Source organism: Eurosta solidaginis, chromosome 2 (genome assembly GCF_040869045.1).
Source record: "Eurosta solidaginis isolate ZX-2024a chromosome 2, ASM4086904v1, whole genome shotgun sequence".
Lineage (NCBI taxonomy): Eukaryota > Metazoa > Arthropoda > Insecta > Diptera > Tephritidae > Eurosta > Eurosta solidaginis.
The window spans coordinates 173651872-173676199 of record NC_090320.1 but is presented as its reverse complement, the minus strand read 5'-3'; the positions used below and the strand labels follow the sequence as shown (position 1 = coordinate 173676199).

Here is a 24328-nt window from a genome sequence, read left to right as displayed (position 1 = left end):
TGAACCAAAGCGTAATAAAGCGTCTTCAGCGTTGCGTTTGAACATATATTCCTTAGACTATAAAAATAGCGCAGAGTAGATCGCATGTATACCTTCAGGCGAGCACGACATATTGCTAAGGGAGAAACGTCTGCAGTCAGTGGCGTGGAATATAATGGCAATATCAGGTGAGGTTCTTGGATGTAAATTGAAATACATCAGTTTAGTTTTATTGCTGACGATCAGTTTATGTTTGCAAACCACACTCTCAACAAATGAGCATCGAAGTTGACGCCTGCTACCAAATCCAGATAGTTCGATGAACTATAGGCTATAGCAAAGTCGTCTGCAAAAGCGGTAACCTTGCCATAGAACGGCAAAGAAAATAAAGAATTCGAATAAACAAGGAACAGTATTGGACCTAGAACAGACCCTTGGGGTACTCCTAAGGTAGTTGTCACAGAATTGCTTAAACAATTGCCAACCTTTACTTTCTGCACTCTTCCTGATAAATATGATTTGAGCCAATTGTACATAAAGCCACGAAAGCCTATGCAAAACAATTTATCTAACAGTATTTGGTGATCAACCATATCAAATGCTTTCGTGATATCAATAAACAGGCCAGCACAGTTCTGCTTTTTGTCTAACTCGCCATAAATAACGGAACAAAAGCTCAGCAGGGCATCTTCTGTTGAGAGTCCAGATCTAAATCCGTATTGCATCGAGCTGAAAAAATGTTTGTTGTTAAGAAAATAAAGAATTCTACTTTTAACAAGCTTTCCAAAGGTTTGGAAATAAAAGAAAGTAAAGAGATTGGTCGGTAATTGTTTATATCTTTTTTGTTCCCCTTTTTATATAAAGGAATGACAACAGCACATTTTAAATCAGTAGGAAAAGTTCCAGAGTACACGCTTTTGTTAAACAAATAAATTAAAATGTTAACCAAATTTAAAGCGACTTTTTTCAAAACCTGATTTGAAACACCATCAGAGCCACAAGATCTGGAGTTGTCCAACGATTTTACTACCTTCAGTAATTCAGTGCCAGTAAAAGGTTCAAAGAAAAAACTACTACCTAAATTTGAAATATCTGAGTTATTCATTGAAAGTTCGTATGTATAAGTAGTTGTATAAGTTTGCCCGATTGCTGAAAAGTGACTATTAAAAAGGTTTGCTACAGTTGTGGGATCAGAAATATTTAGGCCACTATTACATAAAACAATTGATGAGTTAGTTGATTTAGGGGTGAACGGTCTTCCAAAACGTAACATTTTTTCAAAACAACTGCAAAATTGTATGAGACAACTGCTAGTAATCAGTTGTAAGATTTTGACGCCTTTGACAACTACACCAACACAAGATTGTAAACGGTAATGCCACAAAAAGTTGTTAGACTAGACAACTCAACCGACATTTTTTTACAGGTTGAGTTGTAATCTGTAATACCAAATTGCGAAATTTCTACCCAACCAGAGTTGAGTTGTAAACGGTAATAGGGGCATTAGATAAGCTACATTTGAAGCTGGAAAGCAATGCTGGCAATCAAAATATTAAGAAAATTTAATGGCAATGACATGAAATTTGTATCATTTTACTATTTCAAATTTTAAGGAAACCGAGAATAAAACATTTAATATATTTTACCCTGCTTAAAGTTATACAAAAATCATTGATTAATTCTTTGTAGTTCTATAAATAGAACAAAAGCAAAAATACCAGTTTCATTGAAACCGCCAACAAAAAGCATATCTTCAACGCATGATTACATACAAAGTATGTACTGTGCAAAAAGAATAAAATATGCAAGGAAGGAAATTGGGATAAAGTTTACAACACTAAGGCATGACGTGGCTGAATGCGTTTGTAACACTTAAACCTCGTAGGAGTGCGGGTTCAAATCCCACTCCCGGGAGAAAAGGCTTTGAAGATATTTACAAGGTATATTAGAAACAGCTGCGGCCTTGTCCGTCCTGATGTCACGTTGTTTAATTTTTTTCCAAAATTATTAAATAGATTGTAAATTAAAAATTGATTCCAGTAATTGTTTTCAAACATTTAAAAGCAATCAGGGCAGTCCCCGCTTAAAGTTAGCTGGTCGCTGTATTAAAAGGGGTATGGGCAAGTCGTCAGATGCTAAAGTAAGCATCGGCTGCCATTGGATGCAGTTTATGAACCCTACGCTTCCAATGGAAATGAGAGCATCGCCGTTTATCGTGCAGAAAGTCGTATTGTATATTTGCTGTGCTAGTTGCCTACCTCTGGTGTCGACTGGCTAGCTGGAATGCCAGAGTTCGTGGTGTGCGTTGAAATCGCCAAGAATAAGACCGTTTTCGCGACTAAGTAGCGCGCTTTGTCGTGTGCTCTTCGACTGCTGCTTGTGTGCCTGGTGTTGATGGGTTGGTACTTATGTTCTGGCAGCACGGGGTAACGAATGAACCCGTCGGACGGTTGCCATAGCTAAGCTCGCAAGATGTATGAAGGTAGAAGCAGCCAAATAGCAGGGAGCCACCATAGTTTCGTAGAAGTTTCAGGGTCGATGAATGTTGCGTTCTCGCCCAGAACATCCCGAACTATGCAACCATCTTTTGCACGTGACAAACCGATAAGAGTACGACCGTCTGATAGAACCTTTCCCGGCATATGCAGAAGTATCACTTCTAAGGACCGGAGGTGGGGTCAATACCTTTCGGCAGCGGGAGGGTATGAAACAGTTCCCCACAAAGATGCAGCTCCTAGGAAGACAATTTGTGAGCGGGACGTAACAAGTTAAATGGCGTTACAATGAAATGACAGCCATTGGTCGGTGAAAAAATCGCTCCGGTACACAGAACCGGCTGCCGTGGGAAAAGCCCATTCGATCTTGGCATCGTCACCAAGCCTGACACCACCCGCTCCGTTATCGAAGTGTAAGTTCTGGCTCTTCGGAATCAAACTCCCGATGATATATGTTTGTCGATAAGCATTACAAGGGGCCCTTCACTGTTACGTAACCATTATCCGTTTTCGTTCTTTATTAGTCCCTGGACTATGTTTCCGCTTGCTAGGACTTTTCTAAACCGCACTGTTTCGCTGGTGCACTCGATGTCCGCACGGAAATTTTTCCATGAGACTCTTCCCCCTTGAATTTCAGACTTGTAAATCTTCATCATTTCTTTTACGTGTTTTCTAAGAAGACTCAGTTCCTTGCTCCACCATTGCGGATTTGCTTTACCCCGGAATCTTCTTAGAGGTCAATCTCTTTTATTCGCAGTCATAAGCGTCTTTCATAGAAAGTCATTGCACTCGCCCAGTTCCCCACACTGGCAACCTCTTTGGGTTCTCCAGGTTTTCTTTCCGAATGTTTCTGGTATTTGGCCTAGTCCGCATCTATCTACAAAAAGGCGATAGATTCCGTTGGTGAAGTCTACCCTGGAGCGAAGCTCAGGGTGGTTGACTTCAAGGATATACCGTCACGGCCACGAGCAAGGGTGTGGCTACCGGAAAAACCAGCTGAACCAAAGAGGATACTGAATATGATAAGGATCCTCAACCCGACGCTGCCAGCCGCCAACTGGAGGGTTGTCAACGTTGAGAAATGGGACAGAGCCAAACGTCAGGCTGTCTTTTAAATGAGGAATCGCTTACGGTATTGCAGAAAACTGGAGGCGAGATAAACTATGGTCTAGACATAGTCACCATAAAGGTTTATAGTAACTACGTCAACGCCGATAAAAACTTGGCAGCCGAGGTAGAGCCAGAAGAAGGGAGCGACGGGGACGTAGATATGAAGGCAAATGGGGGTGAGCCGGATGCTGGAAGATGCGGCTAACTCCACGCTCAAGGAGGGAGCGATAGGGTGCGAGGATGGTGCGGGTCCTCCAGATAAACCTGCACCACAGTAAAGTAGCCGCTTCCCAAGGCAGTTGGTTGTATGTACCGGAGCGACTTGGTATTTTTCCCGACCAAGCACTATCATTTCAGTGTAACCCCATTTAATTCGTTATGTCCTTCCCACAAATTGTCATCCCTCCAGCAGCTCTTCGCAGCGGGACTGATCCATACTCTCCTGCTCCGGGCAGGTAACGAACCCAATCCGGCCCGTCTCCTGACCCCGGACCTAAGAAATGGTTTTGCTGGGTTTGTCCGAAAATAATCTTTTTAGGACGACATACTCTTGTCAGTGTGCCTCGTGCAATGGATGTTTGCATTGGACAGGTTGTTCAGGGCTAGACCCTAAAACCAGACTTCCCCGTAATTTCTATAAATCTTTTGTGTCTCACTGTTGTTCACGCCCAAAGGCGTCCGTAGTCTGAGCCTTAGCGCCGCCCCCCCCCCCCCCCCCTACATTCCAGCAGCTCCGCTGGTCTGCAAGCCACTACTGTTGTTGTTGTTGTAGCAGTGCTTCGCCCCATCCAATAGGTCTGACCAATCACAAATTGTCATCAATGTCCTCTCACGGGAGTCCAAGGAAACTTGCTGCTTCAACAGGGGTGGACCATAATGAGAGAGGTGTTAGAGGCGTTGGTTTCACATTACAATTGAAGAGATGATTGGTGTCATGTGGGGACACGTTGCAAGCAGGGCATACATTTTGTATGTCGGGGTTGATTCTGGATAGGTAAGAGTTTAAACTGACTCGCGTTTCCCTAGGGAGTGTGCGTTCCTCTTCCGCAAGTTTAGGGTATTGCTCTTTGAGTACTGGATTCACCGGGCAATTCCTGACATAGAGGTCCGACGCCTGTTTATGGAGTTCACCAAGGACCTGCTTATGTTTTTTGGCTTCATACGGCTGTGTTCTCAGGTGCCGTATTTCCTCATAGTGCTTACGGAGGTGACTCCTAAAGCCACTGGGCGGTGTTGGCTCATCAATCAGATGTCTGTTGGGATGCCCAGGTTTATGGATATTCAACAGAAACTGTTTGGTTAGCATTTCATCTCTTTCCCTTATTGGGAGTATTCTCGCCTCATTATGTAGATGGTGTTCTGGGGACATAAGGAGACAACCCGTGGCGGTTCTGAGGGTAGTATTTTGGCAGGCCTGTAGCTTCTTCCAGTGAGTAATCTTTAGGCTTGGCGACCATATCGGGAACACGTAGCATCAATCGGCTGGGCAATTACTTCGTAAGTGGTTTCTTTTATTTTCCCCAGGTACTGCCAGCAAGATATTTAAGGATTTTATTACGGCTCTGGATTTTCGGTACAATTGCGCTGCATGCTCACCAAAATGTAGATCCTGATCGAACGTCACACCCAAGATTTTGGGGTGAAGGACAGTCGGTAGCGTAGTGCCATTGACGAGGAAGTTCAAAATGGTCGACATTTGGGACGTCCATGTTGTAAATAAGGTCGCCGATGATTTAGTCGGTGATAATGTCAAGTTTCGCGAGGTGAAGAAACTGGAGAGATCACGGAGATAGCCGTTTATTTTATTACGTAGCTCATCGATCTGTGGCCTGGGCCTGTGGCCATTATTGTGTAGTCATCGGCGTAGGAAACGATAGTAACTCCTTCTGGTGGCGAAGGTAGCTTTGATATGTAGAAGTTAAACAAAAGTGGGGATAGGACACCACCCTGTGGCACCCCTTGTTTAACTCCCCTTGGTTTAGATGTTTTCGTTTCGAAATTGCACCGATGCCTGCCGTCAACCCAGATAATTTGCGGTCCACCTTTTAAGACTTGGGGGAAGGGTAGACCCTTCCAGGTCTTGCAGAAACGTGCCATGGTTGACCGTATCAAAAGCTTTTGATAGGTCCAGCGCAACGAGTACAGTTCTATGGTGGGGGTTTTGATTTAAACCGCAATTTATCTGGGTGCTAGTGGCGTTTGACGCGGTGGTAGTGATGTGTAGTTTTCTAAAGCCATGCTGATGAGAGGCTAGTGGCAAACTTGCCTTGAGATGGGGCAGTAAAATGGCTTCAAGCGTCTTAGCTACCGGCGATAGGAGAGATATCGGGCGATATGACTCTCCTATGTCAGCTGGTTTCCCAGCCTTTAGTAGCGGGACCACCATGGCCATTTTCCATTTTTCGGGAATGACAAAGTGGAAAGAGACAGGTTGAGGACATGTGCCAAATATTTAAAACCCTCATTTCCTAGGCTTTTAAGCATCGGCATGGCTATACCGTCAGGGCCCACCGCTTTAGATGGTTTATATTGACCGATGGCATCCTCAACCTCTTTGCCGGTGATGGTAATTGAGGGACGCGCTGAATTTATGTTGTGCGCGTGTCTGTTGGCCCTCCGTCTAGCTTTGTCAACCATAAAATGCATTATATATTGTCGGCAAAAAGCGCTCGCGCATTTTTTCTCATCCGACAGCACTTTATCGCCAAAGGCGATGGAGAGTTTTTCATTGTACTTGGACGGATTCGATAGGAACTTTACGGTGGACCAAAGCTTACCCACACCGGCAGAGAGGTTACAACTACTTAGATGCTCCTCCCATTTCGCCCGCTTGTGTTCATCCACAAACAACCTGATACGTTGGTTTATATCCCTTATTTGGGGGTCGCAGGGATCGAGCTGTCTTACAAGGTCACGTTCTCTCGCTAGATTTGCGGCCTCCGCCGGAAAATGGGTCCGAATTTAGGGAATTCTTGCGGCGGGAATAAAGCGAGCCGAGGCGAATTCAATGACCTTGCGGAAAGAACGCTCCCCTTGGCGAGCATCAGTCGGGAGCGCAGCAAAGCGGCTGTCTGTAAAGGATTTGTATTCATCCCACTTTCCTTTTTAAAGTTTATGAAAGTGCGTTAACGATGAAGTCGGCGGTACGCTCGAGCGAAATAAGTATTGGCAGGTGGTCGGATGCCAATGTTACCATCGGCTGCCAGTTGATGCAGTTTACGAGTCCTGCGCTGACGATTGATATATGTGGCGAACTGTGACAGCTTTCTACCATACGAGTGGGGGCGTCTCCGTTTATAGTGCAGAACGTCGCACAGTGGCGCCTTTTGAGTTTTTTCTTTGCAAAATCATTGAACGAATGAAGATATTTTAAAAATTTAAAATGCAAATGAAAGCTAATTATTTGAAGTTTTATTGTGTGAAAGCTCAGAATGTCACAGATACAGGGTGCTTCAAAAAAATTCGTCCAATTCGAAAATGTTTAGAAAATTGCCAAAACAAAATGTTTTTAGTAAAAAATAAAAAAAAAAAATAAAATGAGATTTGTCTTATAATGACGTATTTAAGCATTAAATAAGATAAACTAATGATTTTGATAAGCGTGGCGCTGCCCACTTATGATAAAAAGTTGTATCTAAGTAGTCACGTAATCAATAACTACCAAAATCGATAGAGGTATTGTTTCTTTTAAATGGCAATACTCCTATAAAACTCAAATGTCCGTTTTTGGTGCCACAATAACAAGGTGCTTCAAAATTCATCGTAAAATTTTACAGGTTTTTTTTTTTTTTTTAATTACAAGCCAAATATGTATTTTATTAATAACTAAAAGTTATTGAAAGTGGTTCAATGAAATTTTATTTCAGCTAAAGATTAAACAGCCAACGAATTTTGGAAAAAGGGAGGGGCACTGCCCATTTATGCTAAAAAGTTTGATCTTAGTAACCGCTTTACCAATTTATACCAAACTCGATAGACGTATTGATTTCTATACAAATTTAATACTCGTTTGAAGGCGAAATGCCTAGGCTTTAAAATAAATTTGATAAACTTTAGAGAAATGCAATAACGAAAAGTATATATTTATAAATTACTAAATTAATTCTTTTTTTTTGAAATAAAAAATTTGCTTGTACATAGATATCTTAGTACATAGATATCTCAGTAAAGTAACAAAATTGATTAGTAAATCTCTTTTTCATTGTTGTGATAAGAAGTGGGAAACTTATTTTATCTTAACATAGTCATCGTCACTGGAACCATTTCTGAGCTATACGCATCTGTAAGATCTTTCTGTGTTCTTACATACCTCATAGATGATATGACTGGATCAGAAGAGATAGCTAACACGTTGAAAAGGTATTCGTTTTGTTAACTCGTGATACTTTGCAGGTGTTCATACATCTATATCTTTTGTAGTGCTTGTTCTTAGATTCTTGAGCTTTTTCAGACAATTCTCCTAATGGTAAGCACTGGTACTCTATTAAATCTTTTCCATGTGCTAAAATTTTATGTACCGTTGGTGCAAGTTTCTTCGCAGGTTACTTTTGATGCAGCAGCTCTGTAGTTTTAGATGCATATTCTCCAAATTTGGGTCCATTAACTGGTTCATGGCAGTTTAAAATATTTAAAAATACTCCCAATCTTTTCACAATATCTCTATCAACTCCTGTTATGCGAGCAGTCACTTCATCGTTTTCAAAAAATCTTCTTGAGGAGTTACCATCATTTGTATTTCCGTATCCATACTTCGGACAGTCAACTCTAAGGCCAATCTCTTTATAGAATGCATCCTGAATTTTTTTTTTTCTCCTGTTTTGTTTCTCCTTACATGTTGTATTGTCGTCGAAAACTTCTCCTTGTTGTGGTAGTGTATAAGCCAGCTTCAAAACAAATTCCATACATCTTATCCTAGCATGCAAAGGAGATATTCCATAAATTTAGGTCGTCAGTTATTGAATCATCACGATTTTCGACTCCTCGTATTTAAATAATATCGGGCGGCACAATATAGTTGATGACGGACGTCGATTTTTCCAATATTCTGAAGCTTCATCTTTGAGTCGTAATGGAACAATAGAAGCCATAAACATATTACTATCTGTAATTGTTTCATCGTCTACATTTATTCTTTGTTTATATGCGCTTTGTCCTGATGATCCATCTCAGCCCCACTTAGTTATCAATGCAAGCTCCTTTGGCAGTGATTTCAACTTTTCTTCAGTAAAACTTTGAAGAAGTCGTGTAGATGTATGATCCATTAGGTTTTTTAGCTCAATTTCAGCTGATAATTCGGTTATTTTGGGACTTAGAGGAACTGCTTCTTTCTTGGCTTGAGTAATTGTTTTGTATCCAGGTAAAATATCGGCATTACGTTGCAATAATTACTTACGCAATATAATAAATTTTTTTTTTCGTTAAACCGATATCTATAAACAGCGCCAAAGCTTCTTCGGGAGTGTATTTCCTAGGTAGCGCATTTGGTGGTGTGGGAATGCTGTTTTTGATCGCCATCAGTCGCACTGGCTTTGTAGATTTGACTTTGTAGATTTAAACACCGCAACTAGTTTCGAGTTTTCTAGATACATATTAGAATTGGCTTCGAGTGTATCTGACTAAATATTAATCTGTGAACTATATTTAAAAATACTATTCACTTAATTTAAGTTAACAAAATACTTAGTTCCTTAATCTCCAAAAGACGAATGATAATGTGCATTGTATGATGGATAGCTTTATATACCTACTCAAATTATTAAAATGAATTTCAGGTATACAATTCGTAACTAAAAAAATGTATGTTGTTAACAAGTTCCAATAACAAAAACGACCTTACGGCCGTACTGAATTATATATACCTGCTCAGGCGCGTATTTATGCCCAAGGTTGTTTAACTTTATTTGATGTAAAAAGTGAAGTTGCAGCTGGACGCAGGTAGACTTTGTGAATTTAGGTAACTGAATATTTCACAAATAACTACTGTTAATTTGACGGAGCACATATTTTAAAATTTTTTTTTTTTTTCAACAAAGTTTTAAAAAGGGCCTAAAAATAGGCATTTCGAAAAACAGGTATATCCGCCAACTTTTAACAAAAAAAAAAAATTTTTTTTTTGTTTCAATCCTAAATTAAATTATATTTAATTGCTATACAAGAAAACGACAACCGGCCGCCTTATTTACTCACAAAACCATTTTAAATACAACGAAAAAGAAGAAAAATTTCAAATTTTTCCCAATGCTGAAAATTGGTCAACTTTGAGCGGCTCTACCTGGTAAACTATAATTTTCTGTGAAAAAACAGTTGTATATTCTTGATCCCTGGAAAATTCTCTATTAGAAACATGTATTAGATTTAGCGAACGCTTTCATGATTTTTTTGATTTTTGCCATGCTTTAACGGCAGAGGCGCCACTGTGCGTCGTTTCTTCTATTTGATGCGCCAGCATCTCACCAGTGCTGTCAGCCAGCAAGTTTGTATGCCATAGATCATGATGGGCGTTGAAATCACCTAAGATAATGCGATTATCGCCAAGGCGCTAATATTAAGGTGGTATCCACTGTGGCAAAGGGTGGCAGGAGGGATGTAGATGTTGATGATTTCTAGGTCAACATCGCCTGACCGGACAGATAAGCCGTGACGTTCTAAGACACTGTCCCTGCGGCCGATGCCGGGATAAAATAAATGATATTGCACTGAGTGGTGTATGATTAACGCGATACCCCCTCCATTTTCGCTCTCGCTATCTTTTCTGTGGATATTATACCCAGAACAAGTCTGTAGAGCAGATCTTGCTGTGAGTTTGGTCTCTTGAATCGCAGCAATGCGTATGCTGTGCCGCTTCATGAAATTGACTATCTACGAGATCTTCTCAGTTAATCCATTACAGTTTAGCTGCAGAATTCTGAAGTGCAGCGGGAGAGACGTCGTCACTCTAGAGGTAAGTGACGGGTGACTACGCCTGGGTTTTGAAAGCCTAGGACGCATACGGACCACTCGCATGGTAGGAATCTGTCACAGTTTGCCAGATATATCAATCGTGAGCGCAGGACTCGTAAACTGCGTCAACTGGCACCCGATGGTAACATTGGCATCCGACCACCTGCCAATACTCATCTCGCTCGAGCGTACCGCCGACTTAATCGTCTCTGAAAAACGCACTTTCATAAACTTTAAAAAAAGAAAGTGGGAAGAATATAAATCTTTTACAGACCGCCGGTTTGCTGCCTCCCTATCCCGACTGATGCTCGCCAAGGGGCAAATAAGGGATATAAACCAACGCATCAGATTGCTTGTGGATTGTTGTAACCTCTCTGCCGGTGTAGGTAAACTTTGGTCCACCGGAAAGTCCCTATCGAATCCGTCTAGGCACAATTACAAAGTTTCCATCGCCTTTGGCGATAAAGTGCTGCCGGATGCGAAAAAATGTGCGAGCGCCTTCTGCCGACAATATATAATGCATCCTACGGTCGACAAAGATAGACGGAGTGCCACCAGACACGCACATAAACATAAATTCAGCGCGTCACCAATTACCATCACCGCCAAAGAGGTTGAGGATGCCATCGGTCATGCTAAACCATCCAAAGCAGTGGGCCCAGACGGCATAGCCATGCCGATGCTTAAAAACCTAGGGAAAGAGGGTTTCAAATATTTAGTGCATGTCTTCAACATGTCTCTTTCCACCTTTGTCATTCCCGAAATATGGAAAATGGCCAAGGTGGTCCCGCTACTAAAGCCAGGGAAACCAGCTAACATAGGAGAGTCATATCGCCCGATATTCCCTTCTATCGCCAGTAGCCAAGACGCTTGAAGCCATTTTGCTCCCCTACTTCAAAGCAAATTTGCAGCTAGCCTGTCATCAGCATGGCTTCAGAAAACTCCATAACACCACCACAGCGCTAAATGCCATTAGCACCCAGATAAATTGCGGTTTAAATCAAAACCCCCCACCATAGAACAGTTCTCGTTGCGCTAGACCTATCAAAAGCTTTTGATACGGTCAACCATGGCATGTTTCTGCAAGACCTGAAAGGGTCTACCCTTCCCCCAAGTCTTAAAATGTGGACCGCAAATTATCTGGGTGGACGGAACATCTAAACCAAGGGGAATTAAACAAGGGGTGCCACAGGGTGATGCCCTATCCCCACTTTTGTTTAATTTCTACATATCAAAACTACCTTCGCCACCAGAAGGAGTTACTATGGTTTCCTACGCCGATGACTGCACAATAATGGCCACAGGCCCAGGCGCACAGATCGATGAGCTTTTCAACACAATAAACGGCTCCCTCCTTAATCTCTCCAGTTTTTTCGCCTCGCGAAACCTGACATTGTCACCGACTAAATCCTCCGCGACCTTATTTACAACATGGACGTCCCAAATGTCGACCACTTTGAACATCCACGTCGATGGCACTACGCTACCGACTGTCCTACAGCTACAGAAACGCTCATTACCACATACAAAGCAATTAGCCAGTCGACTGTATGCTACGCGTCCCTTATATAGTCGCCAAGCCTAAAAATTACTCACTGGAAGAAGCTGCAGGCCTGCCAAAATACTGCTCTCAGAACCGCCACGGGCTGTATTCTTATGTCCCCAGAACACCATCTACATAATGAGGCGAGAATACTCCCCATCAGGGAGAGAAATGAGATGCTAGCCAAACAGTTCCTGTTGAATACCCACAAACCTGGGCATCCCAACAGACATCTGATTGATGAGCCAACACCGCCTAGGGGCTTAAGGAGTAATCTCCGTAAGCATTATGAGGAAATACGGCAGAACTCAGCCGTATGAAGCAAAAAAACACAAGCAGGTCCTCGGTGAACTCCACAAACAGGCGTCGGACCTTTATGCCAGGAATTGCGCGGTGAATCAAGTACTCAAAGAGCAATACCCCAAACTTGCGGAAGAGGAACGCATACTCCCCAGGGAAACGCGAGTCACCCTAGCTTAACTTCGTTCTGGATACTGTAACAGGCTAAACTCTTACCTATCCAGAATCAACCCCGACATACAAAATGTATGCCCCGCTTGCAATGTGTGCCCACATGACACCAACCATCTCTTTACTTGTAATTAAGAACCAACGCCCCTAACACCCCTTTCATTATGGTCCACCCCTGTTGAAACAGCAAGTTTCCTTGGACTCCCTTTAGAGGTTATTGATGACAATTTGTGATCGGGGGCGAAACACTGCTATAACAACAACAACAACAACAACAACAACAACAACTGCTAACCAAACAGTTTCTGTTGAATACCCAGAAACCTGGGCATCCCAACAGACATCTGATTGATGAGCCAACACCGCCCAGGGGCTTAAGGTGTCACCTCCGTAAGCAATATGAGGAAATACGGCACCTGAGAATACAGCCGTATGAAGCCAAAAAACATAAGCAGGTCCTTGGTGAACTCCATAAACAGGCGTCGGACCTCTATGTCAGGAATTGCCCGGTGAATCCAGTACTCAAAGAGCAATACCATAAACTTGCGGAAGAGGAAGGCACACTCCCCAGGGAAACTCGAGTCGCTCTAGCCCAACTTCGATCTGGATACTGTAACAGGTTAAACTCTTGCCTCTTCAGAATCAACCCCGACATACAAAATGTATGCCCTGCTTGCAATGTGTCCCCACATGACACCAACCATCTCTTCAATTGTAATGTGGAACCAACGCCTCTAACACTTCTCCCATTATGGTCCACGCCTGTTCAAACACAAGTTTCCTCGGACTCCCGTTAGAGGACATTGAATGACAATTTGTGATTGGTCAGACCTATTGGATGGGGCGAAGCACTGCTACAACAACAACAACAATAGTAAGGTAGCCCCGGCTGCACTGCTGCTCCGACTGGCATTTAAAGGGGAGCTGATATTGTCCTCATCCAGGAGCCGTGGGTGGTAGGACAAAACATTTGCGGATTCAAGTCCAACGGCTAGACATTGGTAAATTGTGGCACCTCGGGAAAGCCTAGATCGTGTATACTTGTTAGTACCAAACTTAATGTTTTGATTCTTCCTCAATTTAGCGATGAAGACACAACAACGATCAGCCTGGGCTTATGTATAGTTCAAAGCAGGCTATCATCAATTTATTTAGCCCATGACAAGATGGTGCCGACATCGACTGTCAGGAAGCTGGTGGAAGCTATATCAGGTGCATTGATACTGGGAGGAGACATAAATGGGCACCACTCCACCTTGGGTAGTAATGACGAAAACGAAAGGGGTGAGTTACTATTTCATTTCATCCTAAACTCTAGACTAATCATAAGCAATAGGGGAACTGAACCAACCTTTATTACATAAACAAGAAAGGAAGTTCTCGATGTCACCCTAGTCTCAGAAGATGCGGAAGAGTTGGTCAGAAACTGGAGGGTCCTTAAGGACCACTCATTCTCTGACCATCGTTACATCCAGCTCGAATTAGACTTGGTGAAGAAGCAGAGCGGTGCCACCAGAAATATTAAAAGTACAAACTGGGAAGAATACAATAGGGAACTAGTTAAGATATTGCCACTTGAGAGCGTACCTCAAACGCCAGGCAGCATACCAGAACTGGAAAGGCTGGTAAATAACTTCACGGGGGCGTGCGGTAAGGCACTAGATAAAGTCTGCCGCAAGGGAATTCAAAGGGGTAAAAAGAAGCCACCATGGTGAAACTCACAAGTTGAAAACCTTCGCAGGTAAAGTAGGACAGCTTTAAATACAGCAACAACCTCTGGCGATGAGCAGCATTGGGAGATGTACAAACAACAACTCAGAAATTTTAAGTTTGAGCTAAGGAAAGCCAAAAGATCCACCTGGCGAGATTTCTGTAGCACCATGGAAACAGTGTCTGAAGGGGGAGACTCAGGAAAGTACTTTCCAGATCGGCTAAACCGGCCCAGGAGGCTTGCAAAGGCCCGATGTTCGTGGACCGAAACTGCTAATTACAAGAGAAAAGATATCTTGGGCCATTCAATCGTTTGCACCATTCAAAACTCCAGTGCCGGACGGAGTTATACCTATACAGCTGCAACAATCACTGGAATGTAGCGCTAACTGGTTATACGCTATAAGAGGTGTCGTGGCACTTAACCACATCCAATGTAAAAGGAAGAGATCTAGGGTGGTATTTATTCCCAAGGCAGGCAAAGCATGCCACGCGAAACCAAAAGACTTCAGAACCATCAGTCTATCTTCGTTCCAACTAAAGGTGGTGGAGAGGCTGATGGAAACAAATATCAGGGAGGCAGTGAATGACCAACTCTCTGAAGCACGACACGCCTATATGAAGGAAAAATCAACGGAAACGGCATTACACGAAATTACATCGTGCATAGAGAGATCGTTCTCCTTCAAGGAATACTACCTGGCAGCCTTCCTAGACATAGAAGGAGCGTTCAACAACATCAAACTCGACTCGATTATTAAGGTACTGACTGATCTGGGCATCGGATCGCAGCTGGTGGAGCTTGTACACCAATTGCTGCTATGCAGGGTAGTACAGGCAGACCTTGCAGGGGTATCGGTGAGCAGGTTCGTCAGTAGGGGAACTCCCCAAGGTGGAGCCTTATCCCGTCTGCTGTGGGTCTTGGCGGTGAATCAACTGCTAAGAGACATAGAGGAGGAGAGGGGCTGTAAAGATATAGCATATGCTGACGACCTTGCCTTGGTGATAAGTGGGAAGTTTCCACAAACTCTCTGCGATATGATGCAGGTGGAATTAAGAAGAGTCGAAGCATTGGCCGCTGATAATGGTCTGGGCGTGAACCCAAATAAAACGGAAATGGTGCTCTTTACGAGGAAGTATAAGATACCACCTCTCTCAACTCCGGTGCTGGCAAACACAGTGCTTAACTTAAGTTAGTCCGCCAACTATCTAGGGCTCACACTTGATAAGAAATTGAACTGGACACAAAATACCACGGAACGTATCTGGAACGTATTGGACGGAAATGGGGTATGTCCCCTATGATAGTGCATTGGATATACAGGGCCATAGTTAGGCCAATATTGCTATACGGGATGGCTGTATGGTGGCCCGGCCTGAATAAATCCTCGACGGTTCTTGCTCTTCAAAAGGTGCAAAAATCTGCACTACTATGCATAAGCGGAGCCAACGGAGGCTATGAATGTAATACTGAACCTACTACCCATAGATATAGTAGGCGTAAAATATGCAGCATCGGCGCTTAGTTAGCTTCACAAACTCAAAGTGGTGGTTTGATTAGGAGAGTTTAGGAACAAATCCGTGTGGTTTCACAATGGGCCTATAAAGGCCTAGGTGTACCGCACCGATGCGGACGGCAGCCACTTAAACCTAACCTAACCTACCCTTGCTCCAGTTCGTTGACCTATGGTTCTAAGAGTTCCTGCCTTATCTACCCTCTTTAGAGGCATGCTCAATCTGAAATACGGATGGTAAGAGAAGGATGGTCTAGCAAGGACCATCAAATCAGACCTTGATATATCACGTTCTAAGGTCAATATTTGTATTCGCGCCTATACCCAACCGAATTTTGACCCTCTTCCACTAGCCTCCTGTACTTCCCCGGTAGTGCCTTCGTAGTATGTAAGATATAGCAGGATGCCAGGATTTTTGCTGGACGGCGGCCACTCCGAGGTCCTCAGTAGTATAATTAGGCAGCATCTACGAATGCAGCTTTTTCCTTACCATTTGGTGCTCAACAATATTCTTTTGATATTATTCAGTAATAAAGGGTTCCACCTTTTTGCGACTGTTACAAAACCGAAAAAAAAAAATTAAATTTATAAATGATTGATTGTGAAATACTTACAGCTTCAAAGCTCAGTAAAATATTCAAGCTTATTTTTTGCTGACGACGGCAGCTGCAATCAACTTACTTTGTTGTTGTTGCGTAAGGGCACTCCCCGAAGGCTTTGGAGAGTGTTATCGATGTTGATGGTCCCTTACCGACCGAGTACGTTCCGGTAACAAGCACCATTAAGCTACTAGCCCGACCATCTCGGGAACGATATGGTATGACGACATGAAACCTTCTAGGCCATACCGCCCTCCCACCCCCTAGATCCATAAGGAACTAGGGGTCGCCAGAGCCTCGGCTGTTAAAGAAACAGGATTCGCCACGAGTAGGTGAGGTTGACAATTGGGTTGGAGAAGGTATACATTGCGCTGGCAACCCCTTGAAAGCGGTGCGCTACACAACCTCTTGAATCAATTTGGTATTTTAGTCGCCTCTTACGACAGGCATACCTGCCGCGGATATATTCTAAGCCCCCTAACCCGCTGGGGTGGCTTACTTTGTGTTGCTAGCTTATGTACTTTCCAAATTAGAAATCAACATATTTTGTAGAACTTAAAAATGGTTAAGCATTTTCAAGCCCTGGTTAAAATGAATTGGATTTTTATTATATTTTTTTGGATAAAAGTACTTGTAAATTGCAGAGATTTTGTGTTTAATAAAAGTATACTGAAATGTACTAATTTTTTTGAGATGAAAAGACGGAAGTACTGAATTTGGGTGAAGAAAATCTGACAGCCGTGTTGACACTGCTAGTTTCCTTGGACTTCCGTTAAAGGATGCAATAGTTTTCAGCTAACTACTGGTCAACTAATTTGTGTCGAAGTACGAGACAGGTTTCTGCCACCTGTTGTATATAACTGGTATGCTAAAATATATTCCCATCTGCGATGCATCACATCCAACTAAAAGCCACCAAAAGATGGCTTTTATCAAGGATGCATGAAATAAGGAAAACATTTTTTTTTTAATTTTTAAGTTCTGAAGACTTAAAAATAACATGCAGAACGGCGTAAAAAAGTTTTAGATTAAAAAACAGATATGTAGTTAATACAGTAGACACTTTTAAATTAGAACCTCGTTGTTCCCAGGGTGATTATAATTTTTGCAAAATTCTAATTCCTGGGCGTTTTTTTTTATTTGTATGAAATTTTAAAAATTAAACTAACATCAAAACACGTGAAATTTTGTCTTATTGTTGTTGTTGTAGCAGTGCTTCGCCCTATCCAATAGGTGCGACCGATCACAAATTGTCATCAATATCCTCTAACGCGAGTCCAATGAAACTTGCTGTTTCAACAGGGGTGGACCATAATGTGAGGGGTGTTAGAGGCGTTGGTTCCACATTACAATTAAAGAGATGGTTGGTGTCATGTGGGGACACATTGCAAGCAGGGTATACTTTTTGTATGTCGGGGTTGATTCTGGATAGGTAAGAGTTTAACCTGTTACAGTATCCAGATCGAAGTTCAGCTAGGTGACTCGCGTTTCCCTGGGGTGTGTGCGTTCTTCTTCCGCAAGTTTTGAGTACTGTCCTTTGAGCACTGGATTCACCAGGCAATTCCTGGCATAAAGATCCGACGCCTGTTTGTGGAGTTCACTGAGGACCTGCTTGTGTTTTTTTGCTTCATACGGCTGAGTTCTCAACTGCCGTATTTCCTCATAATGCTTACGGAGATGCTTCTTTAAGCCCCCGGGCGGTGTTGGCTCATCAATCAGATGTCTGTTGGGATGCCCAGGTTTCTGGGTATATAGGGCCATTTAGGGGTATATATAGGGGCCGCGTAGCATGCAATCGGCTGGCCAATTACTTTGTAAGTGGTAATGAGCGTTTATTTGTCTTTTCCCCAAGTACTGCCAACAAGAGATTTGAGGATTTTATTACGGCTCTGGGTTTTCGGTACAATTGCGGCTGCATGTTCTCCAAAATGTGGATCCTGATCAAACGTCACACCCAAGATTTTGGGGTGTTGGACAGTCGGCAGGTCGCTGAGGATTTAGTCGGCGATAATGCCAGGTTTCGCGAGGCGAAAAAATGGAAAGATCAGGGAGATAGCCGTTTATTCTGTTGCAAAGCTCATCGATCTGTCGGCCTGGGCCTGTGGCCATTATCGTGCACTCATCGGCGTAGGAAACGATAGTAACTCCTTCTGGTGGCGAAGGTAGCTTTGATATGTAGAAGTTAATCAAAAGTGGGGATAGGACACCACCCTTTGGCACCCCTTGTTTAATTCTTCTTGGTTTTGATGTTTCGTTTCTAAATTTCACCGGTGCCTGCCGACCACCCAAATAATTTGCGGTCCACCTTTTAAGAGAGGGAAGGGTAGACCCTTCCAGGTCTTGCAGTAACGTGCATGGTTGACCGTAGCTTTTGATAGGTCTAGCGCAACGAGTACTGTTCATCCGATAGCACTTTATCGCCAAAGGCGATGGAGATTTTTTCATTGTGCTTGGACGGATTCGATAGGGACTTTACGGTGGACCAAAGCTTACCCACACCGGCAGAGAGGTTACAACTTCTTAGATGCTCCCCCCCCATTTTGCCCGCTTGTGTTCATCCACAAGCAATGTGATGCGTTGGTTTATATCCCTTATTTGAGGGTCGCCGGGATCGAGCTGTCTTATACGGCCACGTTCTCTCGCTAGATTTGCGGCCTCCGCCGGAAAGTGGGCCCGAATTTCGGGAATTCTTGCGGCGGGAATAAAGCGAGCCGAGCCGGATTCAATGACCTTGCGGAAAGTACGTTCCCCTTGGCGAGCATCAGTCGGGATAGGGAGGGCAGCAAAGCGGCTGTCTGTAAAGGATTTGTATTTATCCCACTTTCCTTTTTTAAAGTTTATGAAAGTGCGTTATCGATGAAGTCGGCGGTACGCTCGAGCGAAGCAAGTATTGCAGGTGGTCGGATGCCAATGTTACCATCGGCTGCCAGTTGACGCAGTTTACGAGTCCTGCGCTGACGATTGATATATGTGGCGAACTGTGACAGCTTCGTACCATACGAGTGGGGACGTCTCCGTTTATAGTGAAACGTCGTTTCTTCTATTTGATCCGCCAACATCTAACCCCTGCTGTCAGCCTGCAAGTTTGAATGCCATAGATCATGATGGGCATTGAAATCTCCTAAGATAATGCGATTATTGCCAGTGAGTAAGGCGCTAATATTAGGGGCAAAATTATTTGTCTAAGTCAGAAAATTTTCTGTCAATTTACTTTTATAGAATTTACCTGTGAAATTTCGAAATGAACGCATCGTTGACATAGAACTCATCAGTTGGGTCAATATCTTTTGTCTTTGTTTTTGAATTACGCACAAGTAATCGTTGTGCAGGTTTTCCCATTGACAGAGATTGAAGGGCGCGTACTAACTCACGTTCCGGAATATCTGTCTCCTGTTGTATATCCTCATACGTTAACATGTCGCGATTATTAAATAGCATTAGAACAGTCATCTAAAATGTACACTTTATAATGAGAAAATATTAGATAATTTTTGGTCTATAATATACCTGATAGGTGGACACTTGGAGGATGTGCTTACGAGTAGTTGTTGGAACCGCGAATCCATTTGAACTCGAAGACATGCTCGAGCTAGGACCATCTTTATCTTTATCACTTTCAACTTTACGACCATAAAAAACAGCGTTAATATATGCGGTACCTAATCGAAATTAAAGAATATTGTTATAGGTAAGTTTTATATAAACATACGTGTTGGCAATGCCGCATCAATTTACGGTTACTCAGTTGTATTATATTTAAAAAAAAATGACGCGATTTACCTCTTCACATTTGCGTGCTCCTTTTTCTAAATTTTTTCTACAAATTGGAGAAACGGGACCTACATGTTTTATGCCGGCTCCCACCGGCAGCTGCAGTGCAGGAGAATTTTCACTAAGTACCTTTTCATGGCAGAAATACACCCGGGTTGTTTGCCGAATTACTGTTGGGATGACCCCGCCAAAAAAAACTTATTTCTAATCGATTTTTGATGCTGCTTTGCCCGGGACTTGAATCCAGAATAGTCGAATACGGAAATTTTCATTTTATAACGTTTTTGGACGAATTAAACAGTGTTACAAAACAAAAAAAAGAGAAAATACATGGAATTTTTTTTCATGCAGAAGTCGATGATTTTAAAGGTAGTATGGAGCGGTTACAACTAAATCGCCCAGCTGCCTCAGCAAACAATCCGCAGGTAAAAACTCCATCTTTTGACGGCTCTGTTCCTTTTCACATATTTAACTTTCAATTTAAGAAGACGCAAGCATTTGACGACTGGAATACTGATGATAGTGTCGCTGCACTGTTCGTCGCATTGAAAGTACCTGCAACTGAAATCTTACAGACCATTCCAGAGGAGAAACGAACAGTTTTGAAGCATTGATGGCCGCTGTCGACAGAGGCTACGGAAATAAGCATATAAGCAGATATACCTAATTGAATTGCAGAGCCGCTTCCATAAGACTAATTAAATATTGCAGGAGTTTGCGTTGGACATTAAGAGATTGGCTTATCTTGCAAACGCGGACGCACCCGTCGAATACACCAAGAGGGTAAAAAGTCATAGCTTGATAAACGTAATACGAGACGTCGAAAAGAAGCAGGCTGCATACGCGAACTCAAAGCCAATATTTGCTGACACGCTATCACATGCACACTGCACGTCATTACAGTACCAGTCCTAATAGTTCCTATAATGTGGGTGGTCAGAAACGCAGATCTGAAGGATGATTCCATGGAGCAAGATAACGTGCAGCTTCTCCAGCTACCTTTGAGACTCATGGATCAGGTATTGAAAGGACTACATTGGAAAACATGCTTGGTATACCTAGATCGTATTGGGAAAGAACTTTGACGAACATCATAACAACTTGGAGGAACTTTTCCAGCGAATTTCTTGGAGGAAGAAATGAGAAAAATACCCTTGTAAGGCAAGGAACCAGAATTATGAGTGACAAGATTAAAGCCAGATACGATAAATAAATAAATTCAGAAGGTTTTCCGGGAGGAGATTTGGTGCTGCTATTCAACCCACAACGAAAGAAAGGTTTGTCCCCGAAATTTCAGTGCAACTGGAAGGCCCGTGCAAAGTTGTTAAATGGACCAACGACGTTGTTTACCGCATGCAAACTACTGACAGAAACAAAATGAAAGTTGCTCATTTAGAAAGGCTGACAACGATAGATATGGAAAATTTAGATATGGAAATTTGTCTGATCGTCGCGATCAGACTAAGGTGAAGGGCAGTGTGCCTAATATTAGCAGCTTTGGTAAGTCATTTATAAAATAAAATAAATAAATGTAAGGCACGATAACCTCCGAAGATATTTTGGGCAGAGCTATTCCAATTTGCGTCGTATTCCTTTGTTTTCCTACAAATTATAGGGACGGGACCTACATTTTTTATGCCGAATCCGAACGGCATCTGCAAGGCAGATGAGTTTTCACTAAGGGCTAAAAGTTTAAGGCAACTTTCTATCCGTTTTATTAATTTTTTTCATAAAAGGCGTAACAGAATACAAATTTTAGGTAGTTTTCACTCGAATTTCATAAAAACTAAAAAAATAGTCAGCAGATGATATCTGTGTTTTAATTTAAAAGGGATACATATAAAAAAAACTGCACTATAGTCTATAAGTTTTCGTAATTTGTTTGAGTGACCCCCGGTTAAATAAAGTTTAAAAATAGGTTACTACAAATATGAATTGTAAATACTCGTATAGCGTAAGCGGTATAATGAAACACAGTGTAAACTTGATATAAGGAATGTATAATCTTATCATAATGAATGCATCTCTCCTTTGTATTAAACAATGAACACAGCCATATATATATGTAACAAAGAAAATAAAAAAAGGAAATGGGGACTTCCGGGATTTATCAGCTATAATCCGCTTGGATTATACCGGAAAGCCCCCAGCTGTGGGGTAATTACTCAAATCAACAACAAATAATATTATTTTCGAGAACAACAGCGAAAACACTGATTAATATGGCAACTTCCAAGGAAGACATCACCAAGGCCTTATAAAAGTAATTCTAACGGAGTTTTAGGTTCAATTTCTTTTCTACTGCGAAGTACATATTTCGATAAAAAGTTCTGTTCCATCGAAATCTGTATTATAAAATTCACCCAAGTTCTTAAATTTTCTTTCTAAGTCGTTATTATCCTTGTTTAACAAATTTCCTACGTCTAAGAGAAATCCAAATATAAAATTAATGTAATTTAGTCGTGTAAGTCTTGTACGTATTTCTTGTTGGAAACGATCGAGAACACTTTTCGTAACACGAGAAATTCACATTCTGGCGCTCCATCGTGCTTCAGATTCACGTTTGACAGTTTTTTAAAGCATTCTTTAATAATTCCCGTTGAACGTGAGAAAAAAAGATATATGCTTTCAATTATTTCACAACTATCGCAAGTGTTCTGGATATATGCATGCATTTTTTAGTATAGCAAATTTTTCCCAGAAATCAGTTATAATAAAAATACAAATTATCCAGGAAGTTCTGCTTTGCGGACCATTTGGCGTACACCTGCGAGTAGCGCCCGGGGGCAAGATGCCCCCTTGCTACCACTCCTCACTACACCACTGGCCCCTAATCGATGATTTCATAGAATACCTAGAAAACAAACGCTTCTGTTCGGTATTAGATCTAAAAAAGCGGGTTTCACCAAGTGCAAATGACTCCCGAGTCAATACCCCTAACTTCTTTCGTAGCACCTAACGGGGAGTATGAATATTTGAAGATGCCATTTGGACTTGGGAATGCCCCTGCCGTATTCCAGCGATCTATAAATACTATTTTTTGGGACATGTAAGACACCAGAAATATTATTATTTACATGGATGACATTATCAAAGCTACGGAAAACTTTGACGAACACATAACTTTGCTGAAATTAGTATTAGAACGACTGACCTTGCGGGGTCTGAAGAAAAATTTGGATAAATGCCAATATGGCTACGATGCTGTCAATTATTTAGGATATGTTGTGTCACGTTCAGGAATATTGCCTCCTACATTAGAAGTATACAAAATTTTCCTGTTCTGAAAATTCAAAGCAGTTACAATCGTGTATAGGTCTCTTTTCATATTTTCGCCGCTTCGTACCTTCCTTTATCCAAATTGCCAAAACGTTGCAGAATATTTTTAAGAGAAACTCACCACATAACTTTGACCAAAAATGCCTTGACGCTTTTGCCAACTCAAATCAAGATTAGTCAAGAGTCTAGTCTTGGCAATATTTAACCCGTTTAAAGAAACGGAGCTTCACTGTGATGCTAGTAGTGCTAGTGTAAAAGTGACATGGGTACCTGTCATGGAAGACCCAACCCCACGGGTTCAACCCAGCACTGACCGATTTCAGCTTCTAACCAATTTTTATGTCATAAAAAGGTACGAAGAATACTTTTAATTTGCTTCTTATCTACATGTTCGAAAGCAGACGGTCAGCTACCGTTGCGCTGGTGATATGATTGCTTATTTTAATTCATGGCGGCTGTGTTAACTTATACAAGATAGTTCTGACGTTTAAAGCGTCATAACCATATTTTTACTTATCCATATCAAATTGGCATCAGTTATGGGTGCCTTAACCTAAAAATCGTGAAAATTTCATAGAAATTAAGAAAACGCAAACATATACAAAAAATAAATCTCTTAGTCAAAACATATCCAAAACAATTAATAAAATCTAGAAAAAGTTGGATATGGCGAAAAACCAATAACCAGTTGGTTGGCTATGGTATTATTATTATTTATTATTACGGCGTTTTAAGCCTACAACTTAGATTACTACAATTGATAAGTACATTTTAATAATAATAGGATTTCTAAGATTCGGGCTGTCGGAATGCATGCGATTCCGCTCAGCACGGGAACTGGCGGTCCCAACAGGCGAGTCCTGGAGTCATCTTAGTGGGAGGTTGGAAAGAACGTTTCCTGAATCCTACCCTACTCCA

The 24328-nt window shown here is 42.0% G+C and overlaps 1 protein-coding gene across 4 annotated transcripts in view; it reads right to left on the bottom strand.

Annotated features, from left to right (window-relative positions):
• Cul3 (cullin 3) overlaps positions 1-24328 on the bottom strand; it is a 191850-nt gene that overhangs the window by 38503 nt on the left and 129019 nt on the right. For all 4 annotated transcript variants that reach the window (XM_067766441.1, XM_067766439.1, XM_067766440.1 and 1 more), the window contains 2 exons: positions 19868-20019; positions 19587-19810 (listed from right to left, as the gene is read on the bottom strand). In XM_067766441.1, the coding sequence (XP_067622542.1) occupies positions 19587-19810; positions 19868-20019 (376 nt within the window). The remainder of the gene's footprint in view (positions 1-19586; positions 19811-19867; positions 20020-24328) is intronic.